Source organism: Hemicordylus capensis, chromosome 3 (assembly GCF_027244095.1).
Source record: "Hemicordylus capensis ecotype Gifberg chromosome 3, rHemCap1.1.pri, whole genome shotgun sequence".
Classification (NCBI taxonomy): domain Eukaryota; kingdom Metazoa; phylum Chordata; class Lepidosauria; order Squamata; family Cordylidae; genus Hemicordylus; species Hemicordylus capensis.
The window spans coordinates 193877877-193905632 of record NC_069659.1 but is presented as its reverse complement, the minus strand read 5'-3'; the positions used below and the strand labels follow the sequence as shown (position 1 = coordinate 193905632).

At 47.3% G+C, this 27756-nt stretch overlaps 1 protein-coding gene across 1 annotated transcript; it reads left to right on the top strand.

Moving 5' to 3' along the window:
* The first annotated feature begins 8 nt into the window (after positions 1-8).
* TMEM72 (transmembrane protein 72) lies at positions 9-27756 on the top strand. Its single transcript, XM_053308948.1, has 5 exons — positions 9-18; positions 4257-4323; positions 7233-7304; positions 7447-7586; positions 27265-27756. The coding sequence occupies exons 1-5, from the start codon at positions 9-11 to the stop codon at positions 27663-27665; spliced, it is 690 nt and encodes a 229-aa protein (XP_053164923.1). The 3' UTR covers positions 27666-27756.

The window sequence follows — 27756 nt, the reverse complement described above, 5'->3', positions numbered from 1 at the left end:
GGCTTACCATGTCGCAAGGTAGAAGGGCAGGTAGGGAAGAGAGAGAGAGGAAGGAAGTTAGTCCCTGAGATTAGCAATCTACATATCCAAAGGGATAGTGTCAGAGCAGTGGAGAAGGGGTGACCAATGTCTTGACCCTCTAGCCCTCTGACTCACTAGTCTGTCCTCCACTGTCTGAGACGAGACAGCGCAAAGTCCTTAACTTCCAAAACTCACAATCCCAAGGATCTTATCCATATCTTCAAGCAAAATAGGATGAAAAGAATCCCATACACAGCAGAAAGATGCCACTTGAAACAGTTAATGTGGAATTTAAATTATCGTGGGTGCAAGCAAATTTTTTCTACAAAGAACTTTGCAAATGTGTCACTGATGTGTTTTGGATTATATTCTCTGCTTCTCGCCCTTGGAGATTTACTTGCTGTTTATGAGTAACACCCTAGAAGGCATCAAAGGACTGTCTCCTGTCTATTTCTGTTGCTTTCTGTGGAGTGATAGTACTGAGATCTAGTTTTGCTGCCTCTCCATCTAACAACTTGCACAGTGGGAATCAAACTGTTCCTTGTTACCTTACTCTTCACACCAGCCAGGTCATGTAGCTGCTGCTTCCTCTGAACTTGCTGCTGCGGTGTGCTTTCCTACTTATCTATGCTCACTCCCCCCACAATCTTGCAAAATGCTTCTATCCTTTCATAAGCACCAATACAAACACACTGTATGTAATATCCCCAGAGTTGTGGAATGTTTTCTGCAGTTGGTCTCCAGCCCTGTACTATGTGTGCATGTGGCCTGTAGGCTCTGTATGCAATCCTTCTCCTAACTCTTGAGCGGTGGAGTTGACTGGATGTTCTGAGAGCAATAGCAATCCTTTCTTCCCCATGTAGCCCTGGTTAGTTGCTTGTTAAACGGTTGCTTCTGATGGTATTTGAGCTGCCTAGATAACTGAGGTTTTCAAGAAAAGGTTGGACAAGCACCTGAAGTCCCTAATGTAGAGCAAGCAACTGGACTAGAACATATTTGTCTTCCGGTTTTCAGCTCAGTTTATGTTTTCACCATTTTCTGAGCCTTGAACATCTACATCTGGGATGAATTCAAAAGATCCATCCTATCCCTATAATAGAAATGCAGTCATGAGGAATTGCACATGGAATTTCTGACTGTCCTGTATGCACTTCCAATAGGGAAAATGTGGCTATGCTAAACACTAGGCCTGTGCATGCTGGAAAGCTTCAGAATTCCAGGTCGAAATTCCCAGCTCCCACCACCAGGAGGCAGTGATTTAAAGGGCAGGTGCCCAAAGGTACAAGCAGAGTGGTGGGAGCTCTTTAAAAGCCAACCAGCACTGGCACGGGGGTGACAACTAGGTGGTACTTGGAGCAACACTGCAGCTCCAAGTAGAACTACTACCCCCAGCCCTGTATGTGCCTTCCCAGCAGCCTCATGCACGCTTCCCAGGCTGCTGTGCAGCACACTCTCCCCACTCCCTGGAGCACCCATCAGTGTTCTCTCTAATTTTTTTATCTGTGTGCAGAATGAGTTTTGTTCTGGGCGGCAATATCAAGGCAGTGTGTGCAATCGGAGTGGGGCCTTCCTGTTTCAACCTGAGCGGGATCTAAAACTAACTGAGCAAACATCAAAAATAAGTGTGAGTGCACACACACATGCACATGCCTTAGCGGGAACACTGGCACTCATACTTTTCAAGAGCCCTCCTACCCTGCTCCTACCCTGGGACACCTGCCTTATGATGTACTGCCTCCTGGTGGTGGGGGCTGGAAATTCCTACCTGGAATTCCAAAACTTTCCAACATGCACAGGCCTACTAAACACTATTGTTCTGAGATCCTGTAACCTGCTTCACATGTAATGTGGCACCTGAGCTGCCACAACTCCGGGAGCATGCATGAACCCTACTTCCAGTCTTAGTAATGATATGCTGAGATTGAGCATGTCGCAGAAACTCACGAATACTTTCCTACTTGTGGGATGGAATCGGACACCTGTAACTTAGATTTGAAGTGAGGGACAGATGTCGGGTTCCCTGAGGGAAATGGAGCATGATATGCTGAAATTAGTGGGTTCAAACTGTTACTGGAAAAATGGGTTATTAGCCTGGTGCACGCTTAGCCAATTGAACTCACCAGTTGGAGACTGTTTTCAAAGCTTTATTTAATCTGCAGAGCAAAAGCAACCCCGGGAATAGTTTCCAGAGCAGGGCAGCAACGAATGGAGGCTGCCAAGGGTTTTTATACAGATTGACACAGTTTTAGCACAATCAGCAATAACAAGAAACCTGGCAGGTAGTCCTGTACTACATCATCCTATTAGCCTTTGAAGATTCTATGCCTCTCTTTGTTGTGTCATAAATACTACTAGCTGACCCTACTAGTAGCAATAAATACTGCTAACATCCCCCCACAACTCTCTTTCTTGCTCTCACTGCCCCATAACACTCTCGCCGCCGCCCCCACAATGCTCTTCCTCGCTCTAGCCACCCCCACAATGCTCTCGCTCGTTCTCACCACCCCTACAACTCTCCTGCTTGCTCTCACCGCCCCCACAATTCTCTCTCTCATTCTCTCACCCCCACAACTCTCTCGCTCACTCTCCCCCCAACCCTCTCGCTTGCTCTCCCCACAGCCCCCCCCCTCTATCCTACATCTTTCTATCTCTATCTCACAGTCCTTGCTTCCCCTTGCCACTGCCAGGCACTGTTGCCCGCTCACCTGACAGCCTCTAAGCTCCCTGCTGCTTCACGGCGCAGCTTAGCCAACCGTCTGCTGCCTGCAGCCCCCAGAGCCAACAGTCCAGCTCCCGAAGCTGCCCCCAGCCTCCGAGCTCCCTGCCACTTCATGGCACCCCCGAGCCAACTGTCAAACTGCTTTCCAACTGGCCAGCAAAACTCCCTGCTGCTCTGGAACGCTCTTCCCCTCTGTCAGCCAATCGCCTCCTCCCCCTCTGTCAGCCAATCGCCTCCTTTCTGCCACATCCCCATGCATGGCCCATCCTGGAGAATTAATAATATAGATGTATCCTACTGAGCTGCTTCTAATCAGCAATCTTCCTTTCTGTGATCAGCGTGTCCTGCATGAAGGCACAGCAATTCACATACTGTTGCTAAAATCAAGGCCTTTACAGCAAAGGGTGAGAAATAGACCAAATACTTTTCTACGTGGGAATGAACAACTCACAAAATGGAGTAGACTCTTGCTCAGTCCATTTAAGAATCTAAAATGGCGCTGCTTTAGTTAACTCTCAGGTAACAATACAACATGACCAAGCTCAGCATCTTGGAAGCTGGGGCAGAAGTAGAGGCTGGCGCAGGGAGCGTGTGCTCCCAGGGAACTGGCTGCTCTCCCCAACCTCAGGTGCCTCTGTATATCCAAACCTGCCCATAGTGTCAGGTCTGTTAGAGAGTGGATTTAAAGATTTGGTTGGAATAGGTTTTCATAATTCTCTTCTTTCATTACATAGCGTAATGGCTAACAGTGTGAGCTGGGAAGTCCCTGGTTCAAATTTCACCTCAGCCACTAACATACTACGGGGCAACACACTGTTCTTACAGCCTCTCTTCTCCCTGCATCTAAACTGCAATATGACAAGAGAGTGGCTGTAACTTAATGATACAGCACATGCTTTGCAGCCAAAGGGCCCAGGTTCAGTTCCTGGCATCCCCAAGTTGCTGTAGGAAAGACCTCTGTCTGAAACCCTGTAGAGCTGCTGCCAGTCAGTTTAGACCAGGTCTGGCCCAAGCTGGGCAGGCATATGAGCTGGTGGACAAACCACCTTCCCTATCCCCATGGCACATGCAGTGCACAAGCAGCGCGCGCGCACACACACACACACACACTCAGTCTCAACCTTAGCTTCTTCCCAGTGTGCAGAGTGAATGGGGAATAAGAAGCACCAGCCAAGATGAGCTTGAGTGGTTGTGGCAAGACTCATTGGGGTGGTAGTAATAGGGCTTCCTCACGAACCCCTCCAATCCTTTGCTTCACCAGGCTTCATTGGAGGGTCAGCCTTGGTGTAGATGGGATCCTGACCTATATGGACCAAAGGCAGCATCGTGTGTGTGTGTGTGTGTGTGTGTGTGTGTGTGTGTATATATATATATATATATATATATATATATATATATATATATATATGAATGAATGAATGATACACCATGTACAAACACTTTGTACACTCTAAAGCATTTATCTATCTATCTATCTATCTATCTATTTATTTCTGTGGTGTGTTCCTTGTTGCAGTACTCATCGGTGTGGGCACAGACACGCTGCTACAGGGACAGTTCAAGAGCCTGGCCATCTACCTGCTGTGAGTTTTGTTCTCAGACTTGGGGACTGGAAGAATAGATTGGAAACTTCCTTGAATATCACCCACATGAAAACACCCAGTGAACCTTTTGCCTGCCCATGCAAGAGCCCATCTTCTCCTGTTTGACAGACTTAGCTGTGAATGTTCACTACCACAATCAATGTACAATCAGATTGAAGTCTGGTTAATTAGTCAGGCAAAGGGTCCATCATGCATTCAGGTCATTAGTGGGGATGTGGGACAGGGGAAGACACACAGGCATTCTAAAGTGTTCAGAGAGGGCGGGAGGGGAGAGAGAGAGAGGCTGCCTACTAAACGCAACAAATCTTGTTCCTCTTGGGATATAAATTTAATTTTTATATTTAAAAAACAACATACAAAATAAATATCAAATGCTATTTTAATATTTTGATATTTCAGTAAAGAGACAATATAGATAATACAAAATATGGTGAGATGGCTGAACTCACCATATGAGATGAGATGTGAGATGCTACATCAGCATCTCAGTTCAGCCATCTCACCATATTTTGTATTATATCTTTTGATGTATTTACTGCATCCTCTCCAGTTTGTATTACGTGTTTGTTTTATTTTTTAAAAGTAAATAAACAAACAAGTTTTGGGTAGAAAGGAAGCAAAAAAGGCAATCCAAGACTGCAAACCTTTTGTGCAGGGGCTTTGTCTTTTCTGTGTTCTACCTGAATTGAATAGAATACCTGTTCTACCTGGTGTGTGTGTGTATGTATGTATGTATGTATGTTAAAAATAAATTTGTATGCAGCCCACTACCAAAGTCTCTAGGCAGTTTACAGCATAAAACAAACCAAGAATTTAACAGTTAAAACTAGATTAAAATATCCATAAAAACACCAACTAACTAAAAAGCTTGGCTGAAGAGATGTGTCTTCAGTTGTTTCCTAAAGGTCAACAGGGATGGAGCAGCTCTAATCTCAGCAGGAAGTGCATTCCACAGCCCTGGGGCAACCATAGAGAAGACACACCTTTGAGTTGCCACCAGATGAGCTGGTGGCACCCTTAGACAAACCTCCCCTGAAGATCTTAATAGGTGGTAGGGTTCATAACGAAGGCATTCTCTTAAATATTGTGGGCCCAAACCATTAAGGGCTTTATAGCTAATAAACAGCACTTTGTATTTTGCCCGGAAACCTATTGGTAGCCAGTGCAGTTCTTTTAGAATAAGAGTAATATGGTCTCTACGGGACATCCCAGAGACCAATCTGGCAGCAGCATTCTGCACAATTGCAGCTTCCAGACTATGTACAAAGGCAGCCCCATGTAGAGTGCATTGCAGTAGTCAAGCCTGGAGGTTACTAGCATGTGGAGAGTCAGCGTGGTGTAGTGAGAGCCAGTGTGGTATAGTGGTTAGAGTGCTGGACTAGGACTGGGGAGACCCCAGTTCAAATCCCCATTCAGCCATGATACTAGCTGAGTGACTCTGGGCCAGTCACTTCTCTCTCAGCCTACCCTACTTCACAGGGTTGTTGTGAAAGAGAAACTTAAGAATGTAGTACACCGCTCTGGGCTCCTTGGAGGAAGAGTGGAATATAAATGTAAAAAAAAAAAAAAGTGCACCACTGTCTTAAGATGTTCCACTTAAGGTCTTCCACTTTCAGGAAAGGGTGCAGTTGGCGAACCAGCTGAAGCTGATAGAAAGCACTCCTGGCCACCGCCTCCACCTGAGGTATCAGAGAAAGGGTTAGGTCCAGAAGTACTCCCCAACTGCGAACCTGTTCCTTCTGGGGGAGTGTAACTCCATCCATAACAGGCAAATCTATCCCATTTCCTGAACTATGGCTTCCTTCAGTGAGCACTTCCGTCTTGTTTGGATTCAGTCTGTTTGTTATCTCTCATCCAGCCCATTACTGCCTCAAGGCAGGCATTTAGGAAAGGCATGGCATTGCCTGACATGGAGAAATAGAATTGGGTTTCATCAGTGTACTGATAACACCCTGTTCCAAATTCCCTGATGATCTCTCCCAGTGGTTTCATATAGAGACAAAATGGAGACAAAATGGAACCCTGAGGGACACCATACAAAAGCTGTACAGCAGCAGTCACTTTGTAGAGGAGCAGTAACACCTTCTGAAATCTGCCTGAGAGGTATGAGCAGAATCACTGCAAAGCAGTGCCCCCTACGCCCAGTCCCTGCAGGCGATCCAAAAGGATACCATGGCCGTTATCAAAAGCTGCTGAGAGATCCAAAAGGACCAACAGAATCACACTCCCTCTGTCAATTCCCCTTTGGAGATCATCCATCAGGCTGACCAAAGCAGTCTCCACCCCATAACCTGCCCGAAAGCCAGTTTGAAATGGGTCTAGATAATCTGTTTCAACCATGACTGCCTGGAGTTGAGAGGCCACCACCTTCTCAATCACCTTGGCCAATCATGGGAGATTGGTGTTAAGCCTATAATTGCCCTACTCTGAGGAATCCAGTATAGGCTTCTTTAAAATAGGTCTAATATTTGCTTCCTTTAAACAAGGAAGCATCCTACCTTCCCTCAGAGAAGCATTTATGATCTCAACCAGGCCCTCTACAACAATCTCCCTGCTTGCTAATATAAGCCATGTTGGGCAAGGGTCAAGAGAACAGGTGGTAGGATGCACAGTTCCTAGCAGCTTTTTCACGTCGTTGGGAGTCACAAACTGAAACTAATCCAATATAACTGCACGAGGAGTTACTGGATACCCTCACTAAAGACTCTGCACCAGCGATGGAATCTAGGTTGGCTAGACTACAAGATATATTTTCCACAAAAAAATAATTAAAAGCTTCACAGCAGCTAACTGATGGTTAACTGATTGTTGACTTGGTATTTTAGCTTGTTAGTGGGGATTGTTTTGTACTACCCATCCCTTGCCTTTTAAATGGTCTCCTCCTTCAGTTTTTCAGGAATAGCCATTTCTGTGTGTGAAGCAGCTTATTTCGCCAGCCTGCTCTTGACCTCCTGCTCTATGTGAGTTCTATTTCCCCACCCACCCTGGCCAGTCCATCTGGGCTGAGTGTAATACTAAGTTATTTCTGAAAGATCATTGTAATTGTGGCTGGATGAGAGGCACCAAGCCACTCCCAGCCTGAACTTGCCTCTTTCACTGCAGATCCAAGATGAGGCCCATGGTGCACACTTGCTGGAAGCAAGCCAGGCGTCGTGGGGCCTTCCAGAAGTTCCTGGCCTATCTGCTGCTCTCAGTAGCTTGTTTCCTGCACCCTGTAATTGTTTGGCATGTCACTATCCCAGGTAAGAGGAAGAAAGAGTTAATGGGAATACCTAGTGAGGACGGGGGGAATGGAGAGGGAGAGAGAGAGAGGCTTAAGTAAAGCTGGTTCTCAGTTGAAAAAATATTTGGTTTAAAGAAAGAAGGCCCAAATTAATTCATGAATGGAAGGCATGGTAAATGTACATCAAGGTGTATATAATTCAGTATCCTTCTTGTTTGTTAGTCTGTTGGAAATGCAGTGGCCTGTTGGAAATGCAGCTCCTGATAGCAATGACTCATAGCATCAGCAACCCTATTTACCACTAGGGGTAGAGATAGTGACAAGGGAATCCCCTCTCTGACCCCTTTCTCTACTCTACTTTCCCTTTTGTTACACTGATAGTCTCAGGCAGTGGCGACTGATGGCTCTTGGGACTAGATGGGCACTAGGCAGGGCAAGTAATGGGCAGAGCCAGTGTGGGCGGTACTGGGTGGATGTGGAGCCAGAGACTCAGAGATGTTTGAGAGATTCAAAGATCAGATCTTAAGTGCAAGATCACTCAATTTTAAGTAAACAAATACCACTCATTGTTAGAAAAGCCATCTTCAATTGCTGTAATAGAGCAGGGGGGGAAGTAAACCAAATAACCTTTTAAAAACCCAACAGTAGTCATGTATTCTTAATGGATAGCTCTTCCAATTAAAATCTGACTTTTTCTAATCATCAGCTATAGCTTATCTAATTTTTACACAAATTTTACAAAGCTGTAAACTAATCTGCTCCCCTATTCACTAGCCCCTAGCTGAACTTTCACTTGCATCTGTTGATTTTTAAAAAGAAAAAGAAAAGCAGTAGAGACATGCCTGGCTCAAAGAGAAATATTAGTCAAGAGGAGTGCGCTACAATTTTTATTATGTTAAAAGTTACAAAACAATTTTTGTTGCTGCTAGCAAAAGACCTGGGTACTGCTGACTCATCAGTTCAATTCAGACAAAACTTGAAGCCAAGATTTGGAAGATCATAAAAGCATAGTGGGCTTGGGCAAGCTCTTCAAGTTTTGTATGCAGCTTCCATCTCATACCGTGTAGCAGATTAAAGCCTTTGTCTCCAAGCAAGATCTTGTGAGGGAAAGAAATGTTGAATCATCCCTGATGAGCTGCATGACTAGGCTTCTCCTAATACTCTTCTGTATTTTTGGTAGGTTCAAAAATGGCTCCCCCATTATTACAGAGCTTGAACCTTCCTGGGGTTGGGGTGGAATGCCAGGGAAAACTCTCTTTATTTTGCTACTAGACAAGTACAAAAATCTTCCACGGGCAAGCCGTGTTGAGAAAACCATGGTGAGAAAGCTTATAGCTGTTGAATGCCTGAGGGGATGTGTTTGCACCAGAAAAATCCCCCTTTAGCTTCTCTGAATTGATTTTTAACTCAGGAAAGGGGGGTTCCTGAGTTAAAAACCAACTCGGAGAGGCTTGTAAAAGAAAAGAACAAAAAGAAAAAGAGTTTTATTCAGGTACTACAGACTGCTTCCGTCTGAGGCTTACTCAGCTTTTAATTACAGATAAAAATACTCAGTAGGTTACAATAACACTTCAAAAGAAGTCTGAATGATGTTGGGGCAGCACACTTTAAAAATCTTGGTTACTCAGTTGCAAAGAACAAATATTTAGGAAAATGGAAAAGCACACTTAAATGTGTATAGAGTCTTTTGCTACTCTCTAGGTGTATGGCGCGTAGGCTAATGAAGCTCTTCTCACAATCAGTGAGAAGAGCTTTGGGGCTAACTGCAGGGAGAGTGGGCTTAGCCCGCTTTCCTCGCAGACGAGCAGACACTTGTTTCTGGGCGGCCAAGATCGGCCACCCACACAACTGCTGGCTCTGTCACGGAGCCAGCAGGGGCGGCGGGGATTGGGGGCCATGCGGCCCCTGGAAATTCCAGGATGCCTTGCGTGAGCGCGCAGGGCATTCTGAAGATGACCCCCGAGCCCGGGGGTCTACTTGTGTGTCTCCGCGTGCTGCGGCAGCACATGAGCAAAAAAATGTGGTTAATGGAGTACTTGCTCCGTTAACCTCGTCTTAGGGGAGGAGTAGTTAGGTGGGCTAGCCGCCTTGGGAGCACCGGGCTTGCCTGTAAACCTAGTGGTTCCCACGATCCCTGGAAAGCGGGCTAAGTTCCCTTAGCCCACTTTCCAGTGATCGTGAGAATAGCTTCAGTGTTTCTTGTTTCAATTACATTGTAGGTAAACTATAATAGAGCAGTATCAGGAATATGCAAAACACACACAAAAGGAATATAACACAAAGTCTGACTAAACAAACCTTTCCCTAGACTAAACTTCTCGAAGTCAACGCCCAGCAGAGGCGTAACTAGGGAAAACGGCGCCCGGGGCAAGCATTGAAATGGCGCCCCCTCCCCCGCGCCACAACATACTACATTATACTTAGGTTTTTCCTCACAAGCGCCCGCCGCCGCCGCCAAGCCAGGCCACTGACTGGCCGCCAGGCGCCAGCAAAGCAATGGGGGGGGCACGGGCGGCACGGAAGGGACCGCTCGTGGGGGAGGGGGGGCGCCGACGTGCTCCCTTGACTGCTGCAGCACTGCTGCACTGAGCAGGAAACATTTGTGTTAACAAAAAATTAAATAATAATAATAATAATAATTTTTTGTCATGGCGGCGCCCCCCATGTGACCAAAAAAGATGGTGCCCGGGGCACGTGCCCCCCCTGCCCCCCCTATAGTTACGCCTCTGACGCCCAGGCTTCCTTTTCTTGAACTCACTAGAGGAGAATTCAAGCTTCCTGCACTCCTATCTTTCAAGGATCCGCAGAGTAGTTTTCCTCCAGCCATCCTTCCTGGCCACATGTCCTTCTCTCTCTAACAAATAACTGCCTTCTCCCCTCTGCCACAGCTCCCTAAGTCCCACCCACCAGGTGTACTTTGGCTGAGCTCTGGAGTTCACCAGCCTGTCAGTTAGGACAGGGTTCATTTCCAGTTAACTATTTACTGGCTGTTTAGCACTAATCAGTTTTATCATGGTGTTTAGAACAGAAGACTTCAAGTTGGTGTTCATCCTCCAAACCAGAATAAGAAATCATGGTATGCAGGGGGAGCATTATAGCATACTCCCAATTTTGCCAGTTTGGACATCACTGGCAAACTATTGTTAACAATAAACAGAAAACTGTCTGAGAGGTAAGTTCTGTGCAAGGGGGAAGAAGGGACCATACAAGCCTACAGTTCAATCTGATTTTCCATTCAATGCTCTCAGTTGAACATTGATTTAGCTTTCAGAATTAACTAGCTTGGCTCCAAACAGTTTCAGTAAGCTTTCATAATAGTAATATATCTGTATCCTACCATTGAGAAACCTAATTCCCTTCCCTTTTAGTACACACACGCACTGCTTCGTCCTTGCTGCAGCCTCATTGAACTGAATTATCAACCTATTTACTGTATTTACCTGTGCAGAAGATGACTCTGAATTTAAGACAATCCCCTTAAAAAGTGGAGGTTAAATACAGCTTCTACCTGCATTTACTTGAAAGGAATAGGATTCTGAATTTAAAACAACCTCCTGATTTCTAATATTTAAAAAAAACCTTGGATATTCTTGAATTCAGGTAAATACTGTTTTTCCTTTGTGTGCCACAGATATCATCTGTAAATTAGGCAGATTTCATCTCCAATACAGTTTGTTAGTACAGTTTCTCATCTCTGTTAAGGCTATTGGGAGACATCAGGGTCTATTATCTCTCTTTTTCTATTATTCGTTTATTTTATAACATTAAGTCTCATTGATCTCAATGGGCTAGTTAAGCATCTATTTAAATATATCACACTGAAACCAGTCATTTTAGATTGGATTGTCCAAATTTTGAACGTATCTTGCCCATTGAGAACAATGAGACAATCATGCCTGAGGTAAAATAAATGTGCCTGACTTTAGATGGGCTGTTACCCCCTCTTGTACTCTTTCACCTCTTTCTGGGAAATTATACATATCATTTTGCCGAATAATAAAAGTGATAAAAGAACAGTCTTGGAGAATATGTATCTTATTGCTGGAAGTAAGCATTCCCCTATAACTATCACATATATTAATAACTCTTTAATATCTGTTGTAAATTTGATATTTTAAACAATTCTGGCAGGCGTTAATATCATCTGTAGTATAACTACCAGCAGGTACCGTCCATGGATATTTCAAGATGAAATGCTCTAAATGGCAAAGTATCCATTTCTTCAGATTTCTATAAACAACAGTCCACAGTACAAACACAAGCCACTAGCTGCTCATTATACACCAGGATTCTTACTTTTGCATTTAAGCAAGCTAATTATTTGTGACATTTGCTACAAATAATTTGCTACAGACCGTACAGTAACCAGCTGCAGTAGAACACACCTCTAGGATTTGTGTGTGTGTGTGGGGGGGGATGTATATGTGGTAAGAAAAACAGCAATTGCCACAGTTACTAAGGCTTCAGAATTCTCATCTTCCTTTACATCTGGCTCCCTGCCGCCACCCTCTTAATGTTGCTTTTCCTTCACACTATACTCCCTTGACAGAGGAAAACGTTTCAGAAGCGGCATAGAGCAAGGCAGCAAAAATTGGGTGGAACATGCTAATGGGTAAATCCCATGCAGGTTTATTGTGGCGGGGGGGAGAGTGCCCTTACCTAACTGCCTCACTGCTCTTTCCAGTGCTTCAGCTCACTAAGCGCAATCCTGGCTGCTAGCCATTTTGCCCCAGGTGTGAGGAGGAGAACAAGAAACTGAATTTAGGGCCTCTCCCGGCCAGCCCAGCTCAGTACTCCGGAGTGCTCCAGACGGGCCCAGCTGGGGAAGAAATGGCATGCGGCTGCATGCATATGCTTCCCGGAGAAGAGGCTCAACGCTGCCTCTCCTGGCGGGCTCAGTACAGGACTGAGTATTAGAGATTTGGAGTAGGGATGTGCACAAACATGGCTCAAACACTGGGAGGTTCCAAGGTGGGGATGTGTGTGTTGGACTTTAAGGGGAGGGGAGCGTGCACTTACTCCTCCTGCTGCTCCCTCTCGTTGGTCCTCAGTTTTTGTAAAGTCCTTCTGGGCTGCAGCATACCTCCCTGCCGCCCCGTCCCCTCTTTGGCCAGAAGTACCTGGTGTGCATGCGCACACCGGGCGCTCACGTGCACACATTGCACTCACATGCACACATCACACTCGCTTGCATGCACATCCGGCTGGCTCATGCGCACGCGCACCAGATACTTCTGGCAGGGAGGTATGCTGCCGCCCTGAAGGACTTTACAAAAACCGAGCACTGGTGGGGGAAATGTGGAGGGAAGGATAAGTGCACCCTCTCCCACCCTTAAAGTCGGACACTCCCCCGCCTTCATACCACCCCCGTCCGGTTCTGTGCACATCCCTACTTCAGAGTGCTGTTGGCAAGGGAAGAAGTGGCGTGTGGCAGCGCATGTGTGCTGCTGAGAGAAGCAGCCTGGAGAAACAGCCTGTCAGGAGCCAGTGGAGGGGGCCCCTCTAGCCACAATTGGTTTCATTTTAAGCAATACATAAATAAAATGAAGCTTTTAATCTTACTTTTACTTTTCAACAATTGGTCTCTCTAATCCAGAGTGATAGTTACAACTCTCACTCTGTAACCAAAATGGCGATTCCTTCTCTATTTCTGCCTTGTCTCTCTATAGAGACCCTCCCCCTCTGACCACTCGGTTTGGCTACCAGAGCTGTCAATTAAAATGGTGAATTCTCATTGGTTCTTTGGGTGTTCCAAACTTCTGAAAACAAAACCAAGCCTTTCAATTGGCTGCTGCCTCATTAATATAATTTAAATTAAGGGGGAAACATGGTCCAGTGTTTTCAGTAGGAGCATGCTACTATTGCCCACTCTGTGTTAACATTGCAGCTAGGCAGGCAAACTTCAGGCAGGGAAAGGCAGAGAGGGGAGGCAGTGAGTGATTAAAAATGGTGGCAGCGCTGATATTTTGGGAGGGTGCCACCCACTCTGCCCTAAGTGAAGTGCCTCCACTTGTCTCAGGTTTCATTCCCTCACCTGAGAGAGTGACTTCCTCTTCTCTCCCTGCTTTAAAAACAGCCCTACTGGATCAGGCCCAAGGCCCATCCAGTCCAACATCCTGTTTCACAAAGTGGCCCCCCAGATTATGATACTCCTGAGAAACTCACAGGCAAGAAAGAGGTGAGGGCATGCCCTCTCTCTTGCTGTTGATACCCAGCAACTGGTATTTAGAGGCATCTTCCTTCTGAGGCTGGAGGTGTCCTATAGCCACTGGACTAGTAGCCATTGATAGACCTGTCCTCCATGAATTTCTCTCTAAGTCCCTTTCAAAGCCATCCAAGCTAGTGGCCATCACCGCATCCCATGGCAGAGAGTGCCTTAGGTTAATTATGTGCTGTGTGGAAAAAGTACTTCCTTTTGTTGGTCCTAAATTTCCTGGTCTTCAGTTTCATGGGATCACCCTTGGTTCTAGTGTTTTTGAGAGAGGGAGAAAAAATTATTTCTGTCTACTCTCTCTACTCCATGAATAATTTTATACACCTCTATCATGTCTCCCCATAGTTGCCTCTTTTCCAAACTAAAAAGCCTCAGATGCTGTAGCCTTGCCTCATAAGGAATGTGCCCCTGATCATCTTAGTTGACTTCTTCTAAACCTTTTCTAGTTCTACAATGTCCTTCTTGAGATATGGTGACCAGAACTCCATGCACTATTCCAAATGTGGACACACCATAGATTTGTATAAGGGCATTATAATATTAACATTTATATTTTCAACCCCCTTCCTAATGATCTGTAGCATAGAATTAGCCTTTTTCACAGCTGCTGTGCACTGAGTCGGCACTTTCAATGAGCTGTCCACCACGACCTCAAGATCCCTCTCCTGGTCAGTCACCAACAGCTCAGACCCCATCAATATATATGTAAAGCTGGAGTTTTTTGCCCCAATATGCATCACTTTACACTTGCATACATTGAATTGCGTTTGCCTATTTGTCACCCACTCACCCAGTTTGAGAGATCCTTTTGGAGCTCCTCACAATCTGTTTTGGTCAGTGTCATTTTCAAATTTGGCTGCCTCACTGCTTACCTCAACTCTAGATCATTTATGAATTAGATCATTTATGAATCTGTACTGGGACCAGAGCACTGGTCTCAGTACAGATCCCTGGGGGACCCCACTTCTTACTTTCCTCCATTGTGAAAACTGTCTATTTATTTCTACCCTCTGTTTCCTGTCCTTCACCTAGTTACCAATCCACACATGAACCTTTCCCCTTATCCCATGATAAGTTTACTCAAGAGCCTTTACTCAAGAGCCATAGTATGGTCCAAGAATTATCATATACCAACCAGATCACATTTATCCTGCTGTAGCAAGCAGCTAGGCATGTAGGCCTTTCCTATCTCGCTGATGTATTTCCTAAATGCACTACTTTACTTAGAACTTTAACTCCATGGCTCTAGACAATATTAATTAGTAGTGTTCTTCTTACTTGTGCACTTCTGCTGCAGGTGGGGTAGATAAACAATCTTTTTCCAAATCTCTAACATGGCCATCCATGTATGCCTGCAAGCAGGGAAAAGAGAGCAACTGCTCCCTCATGTTGGTGTCCCCTAGCACCAGAAGGTTATTCACACATGGCTTTATGCCTCGAGGTATCTGAAGAGCGAATCTGCTTAGCAGCAGATTCGCAAGATGTTTACTTGGGGGGATTAAATTGACAGTTCACATAGCTGTTGGTTCCTCCCTGCACTCCCTGGCAGATTTTTTTTCTGTGCATTCATACCTACCTGGTCCGGGTTTTCACTCCAACCAGTCAGAAATCACACCACAGAGGAAGAGGCAAGAGAGCTTTTTAAAAAATAGTTTGACAGCTAAGAGCGCAAGACCAGCATAACGAGTTGCCAAACAGCTGGATAAAACAGCAGGATAAAACCTTGCCTTTGTGAGTGACTGCCTTCATCACATAATATTTAGCACTACCACCTACACCCACACCCACACCTAATAGAATCAGCTTAGACAACAAAGGGTTCAGGTTATTCATTCTGCATATCTAAAGGCTATGTAAAACAGAGCAACACACACATTTTGCAGGCTGTGCTTGTGTTTAACTCAGGAATTTCTCCCTCCCCTTTCCTCAACAAAGTATCAGCCAATCTGCAACAACCCCCCTCCCAGCGCTTACAATTGCAAATTACTTCGAGCAGACCATACCCAATAGGGATGTGCATGGTTCGGAGCAGTCCGGCCCAGCCCCGAAAGGGGGCCTTTCTTTAAGGGCGGGGAGGGCTTGCTTACCCCTCCCGCCTCTTTGCCCCCGCCAGAGGCCGTATTTCACAGAGTAATGGGGGCGCTGGAAACCAGCCCCCCCCCGCCGCCCCCCCCCCACCGCGAGCAGATTAAGGCAAAAGCTACCACTACCACTGCCGCCGTCGCCCGCCAGCCCTCCCTCCCTCCCAGCCGCCCGCCCGCCCGAGTCCTCACCCGATGCTGTTTTAAACAAAGAGAGGAGCTAGCGAATAGAGCTCCTCTCACTTCAAAGTCCTGGACGCTACTGAGGCTTTGCGCGTGCATGCATGCGCCGCAAAGGACGCCGATTGCCGGAGGCCCGGTCTACCCACCGGGAAAAGGCCGGGTAGACCGGGCCTCTGATTGCCGGAGGCCCGGTCTACCAAGGCAGTGGTAGCGGTAGCTTTTGCCTTAATCTGCTCGCGGCGGGGGGGGGGGGGGCGGCGGGGGCGGCTGGTTTCCAGCGCCCCCATTACTCTGTGAAATACGGCCTCTGGCGGGGGCAAAGAGGCGGGAGGGGTAAGCAAGCCCTCCCCGCCCTTAAAGAAAGACCCCCCACCTGGACCCGAACCAGCCAGGTCCGAACCGGTCTGGCAGGTCGGAGGCCTTTAGAATGGCCTCCGGACTGGTTTGGACACACCCCTAATACCCAAAAGAGCTATCAAACTCTCCTTCACTGAGTTTTGAAAAACGGCGATTTAGTGGCATGACCACCCCAAACATAACAGAGAAAACTGCAGGGCAAAACAGAAGCCCCAGGTTTCCCCCCCCAAGCCTCTGAAGCTAGAGGATTTTTGAAAACCGGACATAGTTTGGACTAAGCCAGAATTCGCAGCCTCCATTCAGGGAAAAACAAAATCCTGTCTGTCCTGGTCCCTGATAGCCTGCAGGAACCTCGGGGTAAATCCAGCTAATATGTGGACTGGCACACTCCAATCAGGAGTGGATTCGAAATAAAACCCTTTGTGAAAAGTCTCCTGGTGTTCAGGGGCATGCCCCCTCTGATCCTGATGGAAATATACAGCTATCTAATCTAGTAGCCATTGATAGCACTATCATTAGTTAATTTGTATAATCCCTTTAAAAAATAATCTAGTTTGTGGCAGCGAATTCCATGGTTTAACTACACATTGTGTAAAGGACTTTCTTTTGTCTGTACTGAATCTTCCAGCATTTTGCTCCAACAGATTATACTGGCACAGTGTTTTCAACATTCTGCCATTATAAGCCCTGAACATTCTACTGCTTATAAAATCAAAAGTATGTATCAATCAATCAATCAATCAATCAATCATTTAATCCTTTATTATGGTCATCAACCAGCATTGTACAACAAATATTAAGCAAAACAAAACGATTGGATTACAAGCCATTAAACTGAAACAATAAATTAAATTATTATTAAATTATTTATTATTATTATTATTTAATTATTAAATTAAAGCAAATTAATCAAGTGTTGACAAATTTTACAATCTATAATTTTGTGTGTACAACATTTAAAGAAATTAGATCATTCTAGTTGGACAGTAAATATTGAATATAAAATAGATCTGTATGGCCTGGACAATTTATTATAAAAGGGGTGATAAAATGAGTTCAGGATATCCTTATAAAAGAGACTGTATAGGAGGACATGAGCGGTTGATTCAATAGCACTGGAACTGCAAAGGCATAGCTGAGCTACGTACAGATTTTTCTTACTCGCCTCTAATTTTATTTATTTATTTATTTATTTATTTATTTATTTATTTATTTATTTATTTAACATATTTTTATACCGTCCAAAACTTATGTCTCTGGGAGGTTCACAACTAATACAGCTGTAGGAAGGACAATACAATGAGAAAGGGTCAAAGCTAAATTTCGACACCATTTTGCAGTTCAAATAGCTCGCTGGTCTTAAAATAGAAAATTGGTTGCTCAGGAATACATATCTTGGAAGGCAAGCCTGATCTGATTGATCATCCATAGCCATATCTAGCACCTATTGTCTAAGTGTTCTCTTAGCCTGCTCAGAACCCATCTTTATAAGAACTTCTTGTGAGAAACCACAACAGTGTCAGTATAGTTAAGATTAGTAGAGTTTTCAACATTCTGCCCTGAGCATTCTATTGCTTATAACATCAAAAGTAACCATCCAGAACATTGCACACATCCACTAGGGGATAGGAGGCACCACCCTTCCAAATTTGGTGCACATTCATTGGAAAATGTCAGAGATACAGCAGTTTAAGCTTTTAACTTCCAAAAAGTGGGGGGGGGGTTTCCAAAGTGTTGGCAACCTTTTTTCAGCACAGATAATGTATATTTTTTACATGTTTAGCTCTTTAAAGTTAAAGTGAGCCTTGAGTAAGTTTTGATTTCTGGCAACCAAAGAGTCTTGTGGTTGTCCTTGGTAGAATACAGGAGGGGTTTACCATTGCCATCTCCCACGCAGTATGAGACGATGCCTTTCAGCATCTTCCTATATCAGTGCTGCCCAATATAGTACCAGTGGGAATTTGAACCAGCAACCTTCTACTTGTTAGTCAAGCATTTCCCTGTTGTGCCATTAGGTGGTGCTGTCTCTTTACTATTCCTCAAAAATAGGGTTGTGCATGGATCCGGCTGGTCTGGTTCAGTTTGAATGCGAATTGCACTCAAACCTGACCGGACCAGTTTGGTCTGGTCCCCCCTTCGAACCCTCCCCCCCCCCCGGTTTGGTCTGGCCCCCCCTCTCCCTGCCTTTAACTCCGGGCCATGCTGCAAACACGGCGCTGGCCGGATTTTGCTCATAAAAGTGGCCCCGGGGCCCCATTTGCAAGCGAAACAAGCACCATGTTTGCAGCATGGCTGGGAGTGCTCCGGCCATGCTGTGAATGCAGCGCTGGTCAGACTTTACTCTCAAACGGGGCCTCATGGCGAGCTAAGCTATTCCCCATGTATCTGTTGTCAGATGCAGGGGACCTGGCTTAATGACATCAGATGTGTCTGTTGCAAGGGGCGGGGCTAGGGCCACAGCAGTGGGCTGAACCTGGGCCGCCGCTGGTCTCCCTCTGCCCCTGCTTCACTTGACCATACTTGAGAAATGAAGAATTTAAGTCTGATATATCAAAATAAGGATGCTGCCTGGAAATACATTTCGCTGAATACACACACACACACTTCACAGTATATCATGATATACACTGAGGACTATATATTTGTGCTACATTTAATGCCTAGAACACACTAGAAATACTAATTATTAAAATGGGCCCCTCGCTGCAGATTAGCAATAAAATAGTGAAATTCAAACTGTAGGAAGAGCCCCGCATTTCCTTTTCAGTTTGTCATACAGTAGCCTAGCTCTGCTTATAGTAATACTAACATGGCGTATCTCTTCAGCAATGCAAAAGGACAAACTAAAGATTTGAAAAGATTTGTAAACTGCTTAAAGGACTTTGGTTAGTTGAGCAGTATCTAAATCTAATAAGTAAATAAAAGTTAGGCAGTATTAAAGACTAACAGCATGTGTCCATTTTTGCAGTGCTTTTCACTTCCCTCAACTCAGATAGTCATGTTAACTACACAGTTCCAGGCAAGCATATAGACTAATCCCATTTAAGAAATGCTAATTCATAAAAAAGAGGACTTATCTGAACAATCGCCCAAGTCATTCAAAGTTTGGGGGTAGCAGTAAGAGGAGCCCACAGTGCTCAAGCAGCTCCTTTCAGAGTGGGACAAAATACTTCCTGTCTCTTCCATGGCTTTTTGCATGATGTGGGACCAAGATTAGCAAATGCAGCAAAGCATAAACAGTTGCAAATGGGAGGAGGGAGGCTATAGCTTGCTTTGCATATCTATCCTTGCCTGGATGTTGGACTATTGTTTGAAAGGCTCTGGAGAACAAGGCAAGAGGTAGAGAAGTGGGAAGGGGGAAAGGGAGCACGAGGCAAAGGGCAGCGCATGCTCAGGTCTCCTCATGGGGTGGGGAGCAATTGAAGGAGGACCCGCCCGGGATCCCGAGGGGGAAGGAGGGGACCAGCGGCAACTGGGCTCGTTGTCCCTTGGGAGGGGGGTGCTTGCCAGGGGAGCGGTGTTCCTTGTGGGCTCTGTCTGGCCCTGTTTCCTTCCCTCCTCCCCCTGGGTCTGCTTGGAGTGCCCCTCCCCTCCCCTGCAGTTGGGCTCTTTGCAGCAGAATGCATCTTCGAGGCGGGGAGGCGCCTGGGGCTTGCCAGGCCTTGCCCGCCCGAGAAATGGTATGGGGACCCTCGGGCGGTGGCGGAGCTTGGGAGTGGGAAGCCCTTGCTTGCTGCTTCCAGGTCCCAGCCCGGCATCTACCGCTGCTTCCTCAAGCTGCTTCCGCACTCGACCAGGGTCTGCGAGAGCCCCGCCATGGAGTTGAGTCACCCTGTCTGGACTGGCCCTCCACCCTGTGGCTGGTTGCTGAGCCCCTGCACACACAGACCCTGTTGTGGCTAAAAGGCCCTCTCCTCTCAGCAGGTTCCCCCCGCTCGGATTAAGCCGCTTCTACACACAACAATAAAAATGCAACAAAATTTTTGAGGAGGATCCCCCTGCTCCACCCTCCTGTTAAAGCTACTGGGATCAGCTACCTGAGGGCTCCCTCTCTATGTCCGTTGTCTCTCTTTCCTCAAAAACATGCACAGCACGGTAAATTTTTCAGCAAGGCGGGAAAGTAAGTGCGGCCTCAAAGAACTGGGCGACGGGAGGAGTTCACTCACAGGCTGCGATTTCGTGCTCCGCCAGCGTGCTCCAGTTGATCATGCGCCTTTCAACTCTTTTTCAAGTGGCACCGCCAGCCAATGGACAGGGGCCAGGACAGAGGAGGAGGAGGAAGAGCGAGTAACGAAGGCGAGGCTGTGGCAAAGGGTGGAGAGGGAGGGAGAGACTGAGGGAATATGGCGCCACAGGCGCAAAAGGAACAAAGGATCAATTTCTGAGGAAGGAATACAACTGAAGGAAGCCCAGGGCGGGTGCGCGGTTGTGGGAGTCATGTGACTTGCCTCTGGGGGGGCCCCCAAGGCACTGGGCCCCCAGACAATTGTCTCCCCTTGCCCTATTATAGTTATGCCCCTGACTGGGCATAAGATTATATTTAAAACAAAAATGCCAATAACCTCTCCTCTGACTTTGTCGAGAATACGGCAAGAGATAGTGACTGACATAATGAGAAAAATTACTCAAAGTAATCCTACTGAAATTAAAAAGGCATGTTAAGAAATGCTTAATGTCCTTTTAATTTCAATGAGACTACTTTGAGTAAGCCATTAAGGAGGCCTGAAGCTTAAAGGGGAGAAATCTACCCTGTCTATACTCAGAGACTACATCACTTGTGTAAAAGGTTTTAAATGTACTACTTTATAGACAGAAGGGAAAGAGTTGGACACTAATAAGTATCATTAAAACATGCCACAACTTTATTAAAAGAAGAAAAAGAACCAAGGCCAGAAGAGCTCATATCGGCTCCTCAGAGAGTCCAACTGTGGTTGGGGGACAGACCTGCTGCTCAAGGCCTATGTGTCCTGAGTGAAGGAAGAAGAATAAGAAGATATAAGGGCTCATATAGATTTCTAGCCCTTGAAAGAGTTGGGGTTTCAAGAATTGGGTGTGTGTGTGTTGTCCTCTAGGGAGTCATAAAGCAGAGTAGGAATATATGTGGTTAAAAAAGTGCAATTCAGATGGTTATGACCTACTATTTCAGTCAGATTGGGTTAAGGCCTACCACTGTTTCAGGACACAGCATTAGGGATGTGCACGAAAGGGTTTGAAGGCCCTCTCCCGGACCTCCTGACCAATTTGGCAGCCCAGCAGGGTTTAACAGCGGGGGTGGGGGTTGCCCTTAAGGAGCAGGGAGGGTGCTCTAACCCCCCACTCCACCCGCTGCCGCATTTCCCCTGCTGGCACTGTTTGAAAAATCACTGGCATGCGCACTGGCCACTTCTGGTCTGACACTGACCAAGAGGGCAAGAGGATATGCTGCCCCCCTACGCTAGCAATTTTGCAGACAGCACTGGCAGCAGGGAAAATGCGGCAGCAGTTGGGTGGGGGTTAGAGCATCCTCCCTGCTCCTTAAAGGCAACCCCCCCAACCTCCGTCAAACTGGCCGTCTGCCAGTTTGTGCACATCCCTAGACAGCACTGCTGATAACACCATCCTGAAGGGAATTAAATCAAGCAGGAGAACTGTGAGGTTTGTGGGAAATTTCTGGAAATACAATGAGGCTATTCACATGATGGGGCGAAATTGGGCTAGCGGAGGCTTGGCTGAAAGCCCGGTGGTTCCTAGGCGGGTAACCCGCCTAACTACCCCTGCCCTAAAACCAGGTTTGCAGAGCGAGCGCTCCACAAATCTAGTTTTAAAGATTGTGAGCAGCCGCGGCACAGCTCTGCGCCACGGTTACGCACGAGTAGACCCCTGGAGTAGACCCCCGGAGGGGAGGTGAAAACCGCCTCCCGGCTCCGGGGGTCTCCCCAGTATGCCCTGCGTGCTCGTGCAGGGCATACTGGGGCTTCCGGGGGCCACGCAGCCCCCAAGCTCCCCAGCCCCCTCAGGCTCCATCATGGAGCCGGCAATCGTGTGGGTGGCTGATTCGGCCGCCCAGGGCTCCCGCTCTGATCGTGAGTGGGGAAAGCAGGCTGTACAAAGTCTTTACAGCTTATATGGCACAGATGTAAAGATGGACAGCTTAATTTGCTATTTCCATTCTTTTTAGAGCACAAGTGAAAATGTAAAGCATCTTAACTCTCATCTTAAACTGAAGATTTTTGGATTACTGAATAATACTATGAAAAGGGAGAAAAACCTCTCTCTGTCCACTTGATCCACACCATGGAGCTAGTCACACGAGCAGAAAACAGGGTCACCTCCTGAATGCAGCTTGAAACCTATTTTTACCTCATAGCAAACAGACGAGCATATGGTGCAAACTCGGCAGGGAGCATGAGCGACAGACGATTAACATTTCAGGGTTCCCCAGACACAGCTAGCATTGTTGGTCCTCCAGCCCCACCCCTGGCAGCAGCAGCTCCATGAGTGGAGAGGGCGAGCATGTGACCCAGGGAGACCACTCAGAGGGCTCCAAGCTGCAGTCCCTCTTTGCTGCTTCCTGATTGGTAGACTCAGTTAACCCTTTCCTGGCAACTGCAGCACTGTCAAAGGCACTGAACTCCGTCCCAATGCCCAAATCTCCCAGCCCACAACAAGGCAGGGACAGAAACAGAGAGAAGAGAGCAGCTGCAGCTGCCAGCCAGCCTCAAAGGAAGAGCCACCCCCCCCCAATGCACACCCCAGATCCAAGAGGGACAAAGCACGAGAGCCAAACAAAGAGACCTAGCATGGGCATAGGAGGGAGGGCATGTGGGAGCCGAACTGCTGGGAGCCTCTGGAGGTGGGATGCACGGCGGGGCCCTTTGCACACCAGGAAGGGCTCTCCTGTCTGCGGGAAGGCTGGCTGGCCATCCCGCCGGCTTCCTGCCTGTTGGAGACCTTGTTGGACCCACCCGGAGCAGCCGCCACCATCTGCTTGGGAAGGAGAAACACGCTGGCAAGACTTCTGCTGCTCCCTGCCCTGCCTTTCCCTGGATTTTGAGCAGGGCAGGGGCTTAATTCTTAGGCTGCTCCTTCAGCGCCTTTGCTGAGCACATCTCTAGCCTGATTTCTTTTGAACTGGCTCCCAGCAGCCGCACTCCCTGGCCACCCCCACCACCCCCTGCAAACGGAAAAGGGAGGTTGCTGACCCTGCAGAGGTATATAGCCAGGTTGGAGTGGGCCCAGGGACCAAAGTGAAGCTGCGACAGCTGTACAAAGGAAAAATGACATGTGCGTGCACACACAGGCATACACACAAACACTGCTCAGCTCATTCTACATCCTCTGTGCAACACAGTCCTGCAGATGGCAAGAGAACAGGTGGGCGGGGAGGGGTGAGCAAACACGCAAGTGGTGAGGAGGGAGCGAGCAAGCAGACGGGCAAGTGAGCAAGCAGGCGAGTGGGCGAGCTGTTCTTCCACACTCACCCCATCCTATCAATGGTGCCTCTTGCCACCCATCCTTCTGCACCCCACCCATCTGTTTGGGGGCCTGACTGAGGATCCTCTTTCATCCCAGGGATCTCGCACCGGGACTGCCCTCCTCCCTTGAGGAGAGGCAGCCTGCATATCTCCCCACAAAGTTCACCGTGCCATTCTGTCCTGCAACACCCTGCATGCCTATCCGCCAACCAAAGGCCCCCAGGCTTCACTGTCAGGACACCCCACCTCCTCTCTCCTCTCAGGCGACGGTGGCCATTGGGCAGGCTAGCACAAACAAGGGGGGCTGTGTTTCAAGGCATTGGCCCCAGCATCTTTCCTCAAGTGGGAAGCTCACTAGGATTACAGTGCTTCAGAGCGTGTGCTTAGAGTACTGCCTGAGGCCAAACATCTGCAAGGCTGCTGCCTTGAGCTCCTGTGCCTTTTTGTGCCATGATGTCACCTGCTGGCAAGGAATACTCTTTGCTGTGTGAACTGTCCCTGCTGCCTCTGGGAAGCGAGCACTGGTGGGTCCCCACCAATGGAAGTCCTTCTCCCCATGGCAGCAGCTCTCTCCCTTGATGCTGCCTCCCTGCTGTAGGCTTCTTCTTACCATACAGTGGACAAGCATGCACTCCCTCCCTCCTCTCCCACCTCCCCCACCACTGGCGCCAAGCAGAGGAGAGCAGGAGTCTCATCACTTGTGCAGTTTCAACCTGGAAAGGGCAAGGGAGGGGGATGTTGCCCTTGCCTTGGGGGTGTATCACCTCTGGAGCAGCAGTGGGAGGAAGGCATCGGAGGGTAGCTGCAGGGTCTGCACAGGTGATGGCGCTGCTGCTCTCTCATGATGCTGGCATCGGGTGGATGGCATGTTCCTGTTTTCCCTTGGGCTCATTTGCAAGGTGCCTGTCACTTTAAGAAAGTTGGAGCGAGTGCTGCTGAGTGCTGTGGCTGGGCAGGCTTTTCCCAAACGTTCATCTTGCTTTGCAGGGCACTCTGGTATCCAGGCTCTATGGTATCCCGGTAAAGAGGAGGGGAGGGAGCCTCAAGCAGCGCCCCACAGCGTCCCTTGGCTCCACATGAGCACTGGGAGAGGGTAGGCAACCTCCCGTGCTTGCTAAACCTGGTTTTAGAGGAGGGGCTGGGAACTGGGTGACCCTCTTTTGACTGAACCCTGTTTGAAAGCTTGCCGAGGTTTCACACGGGAGTGCTAACCCCGCCTTCAGACCTCAAGCCCTGTTTTTGCTGGTCGTGAGAATAGCCTCCACGAATGATTTTATACACCTCTATCATGTTCCCCCTTAGCTGTCTTCTTTCTAAACTAAAAAAGGCCCAAATGTTGTAGTCTTTCCTTGTAATCAAGTAATACTCCCACCGCCCCCGATTGCTTTGGTTGCTATTTTCTGCATCTTTTCTGGCTCTGCTGGATCACCACTATCTATAAGCTTGCTGACACTTTCAAAAGAGTCTAGAAGGTCAGTGAGACAAGACTTACCGTTGCAGAAGCTGTGCTGGGTCCTCCTCAGCAAGGCTTGCTCTTATATATGCTTGATAATTTTCTCTTTAATAATGCTTTCTATCAACTTACCTGGAATGGCTGTTAAACTCAGTCTGTAATTACCCAGATCCTCTCTGGATCCCTTTAAAAAAATGTGGTTACATTGGTCAATTTCCAGTCAACCCAACTGAGAAAAGAAGAATAAAAATATAAATAGAAAAACAACAACCTACATTTCTCAGACTCAAAGCTGATTGGCAGCAGCTTCTCCAAGCTTGCAGGCAGGAGTCTCTCTCATACCTACCTTGGAGATGCCAGGGAGGGAAGTTGGAACCTTCTGCATGCAAGCACTATATATATTTCAAATAAAATGGTTCTACCTAAGCACACTGAAGCGCAACAGTGCAACAAATATTCAGAGAATCTTAACTTTTCTGCTTCAGGCGTTTCTTCTTGTTGGAAGTGAAGGACTCTGCGCTGTCTCATGTCTCAATGAGAGAGGGGGACAGATTAGTGAGTCAGAGGGCTAGAGGGGTCGAGAGATTGGTCATCCCTTCTCTACTGCTCTGACACTATCCCTTTGATATGTAGATTGCTACTCTCAGGGACTTCCTTCCTGCCTTGCCATTTCCTCTTTCCCTTCTTCTCCCTTGGAACACGCACGCTCCTCTCTCCCTGCACCATGTGTGCAGAGATGCAGAAGCCATCCCTCCGCATCCAGCAAGCTAGCTAGATTAGAGATCCTCTCTCTCCACTTTCCTGTCTAGAATGTTCACTAATAAAGACTCCTTATATTGATTTGAAACAATGAACTGGCTCTGAGTTTCTTTTACTCTTAGCATACATGCATGCCTGGGCAGACTCCACTGTATTTTGCCTCTGTGCACTCTGCTGTAATAGAAGGGTATCTCTTACCAGAGAGAATTCCCAACACTTCTTTCAGTCACTGTCACCCTGCTGCCAGCTTCATTTACTGTTCTTTGCCTTCAGAGAGGTGGAGGTCCCTGTAGGCAACTATGAACAAAGCTACCTATTAAGCTTATGTGCACCTCTACCTTCCCCACAGATGATCTCCACGCTCCTCTTCAGCATGCAACCACACTCCAGACTGCTCCATGCAGTGTGGATCTCTGCAGGCTGGGACTCATTTTCCTGGTCCAGGAATCCCACAGTGCACCCTGTGATGAGCGCAGTGCATTGTGGGATCCCCTGAGAGTTGGGTGCACTAGGTGCCCGATTCTGTATATGCTCGGGCTGCATGCAGCACAAGCATACTTACAACTCTGAACCTGGGGTAAAGAGTGTGCTTGTGCCCTTTAACCCAGGTTAAAGCCTGGGGTAAATTCCTGGGCTTGCAGGGAAGGCAGTCCAAGAATCAGCCTCGATCCTGGTGCTGCACACAAGCAGCCCAACAAGCAGCCCAGCCTGCCCAACAGGCTGCCCTACTTGGGTTTGGCTGCTAGTGTGCACAGCCTCATTGATTAAGATCTCAAACCCCAAAGACAACCCCAAACTACCAAAGACAACCGCAAGGCTCTGTGGTCACCAGGAGTTGACACCAACTCAACAGCACACTTTACTTTACCACCTACGAGCACATTAGGAGAATTAGGAATGAATGAATGAATGAATGAATGAATGAATTTATCATGGTCAATGACCAGCAATAGGAGAATTACTAATCCTTGGCTTAGATCTAAAGGTTCCCTTCTTCTGACAAAGGACTCCTTCCTCTGGAGAAAGGGGATCTTTGGACCCAGCCCAATGCATTTTGGAGGTTAAGTGGGAATGAAGAGAGCAGGAGGGATGAAGGTACAAGTGCATTCTGCAGTTGTGTGTTTTTTAAAATGATACCCTTTGAGAATCTAACTGGATTTGGTTTTCTCTCTCTCCTCGTATTCTTACCTTTCCAGGCGCAATGTTAGTGCTCACTGGTCTGGCATATTTTCTGCTCAGTAAACAACAGAACAAAACAGCAGCAGATGGAACACAGGGCCAGTACAGTGACCCCTGCAGTACAGCTGTAACTATGATGGGTGCAGATGACACTGCACAAACATACACCTTTCCCAGGGAAGCAAGAAGAGGGCAACACAGACCCCTCTTTGGATGCCTAAGGAGCATCCTCAAAGGTGGCAAGAAACAGGAGGCTGTCATGAATTCTTCACCCATAGTGTCTTCAAGGAGGCAGAGACACTTGGAGGAGAAAACAGTGAATATAATCCTCTCTGTTAAAGAAAATGCAGAAGAGCCAGAGAGCCTGGCTGAGGAAAACACATCAGACACAGCTCCCATCCTTGCTCCCCAGGTGTGATATAACAGCAGCAAGACGAAGAGTGGGTTCTTTCTGCTGCCTTCAGTATCCTGGAGATGTGCTTCCCTGTGATCCCAGCATCTGGCCCCAA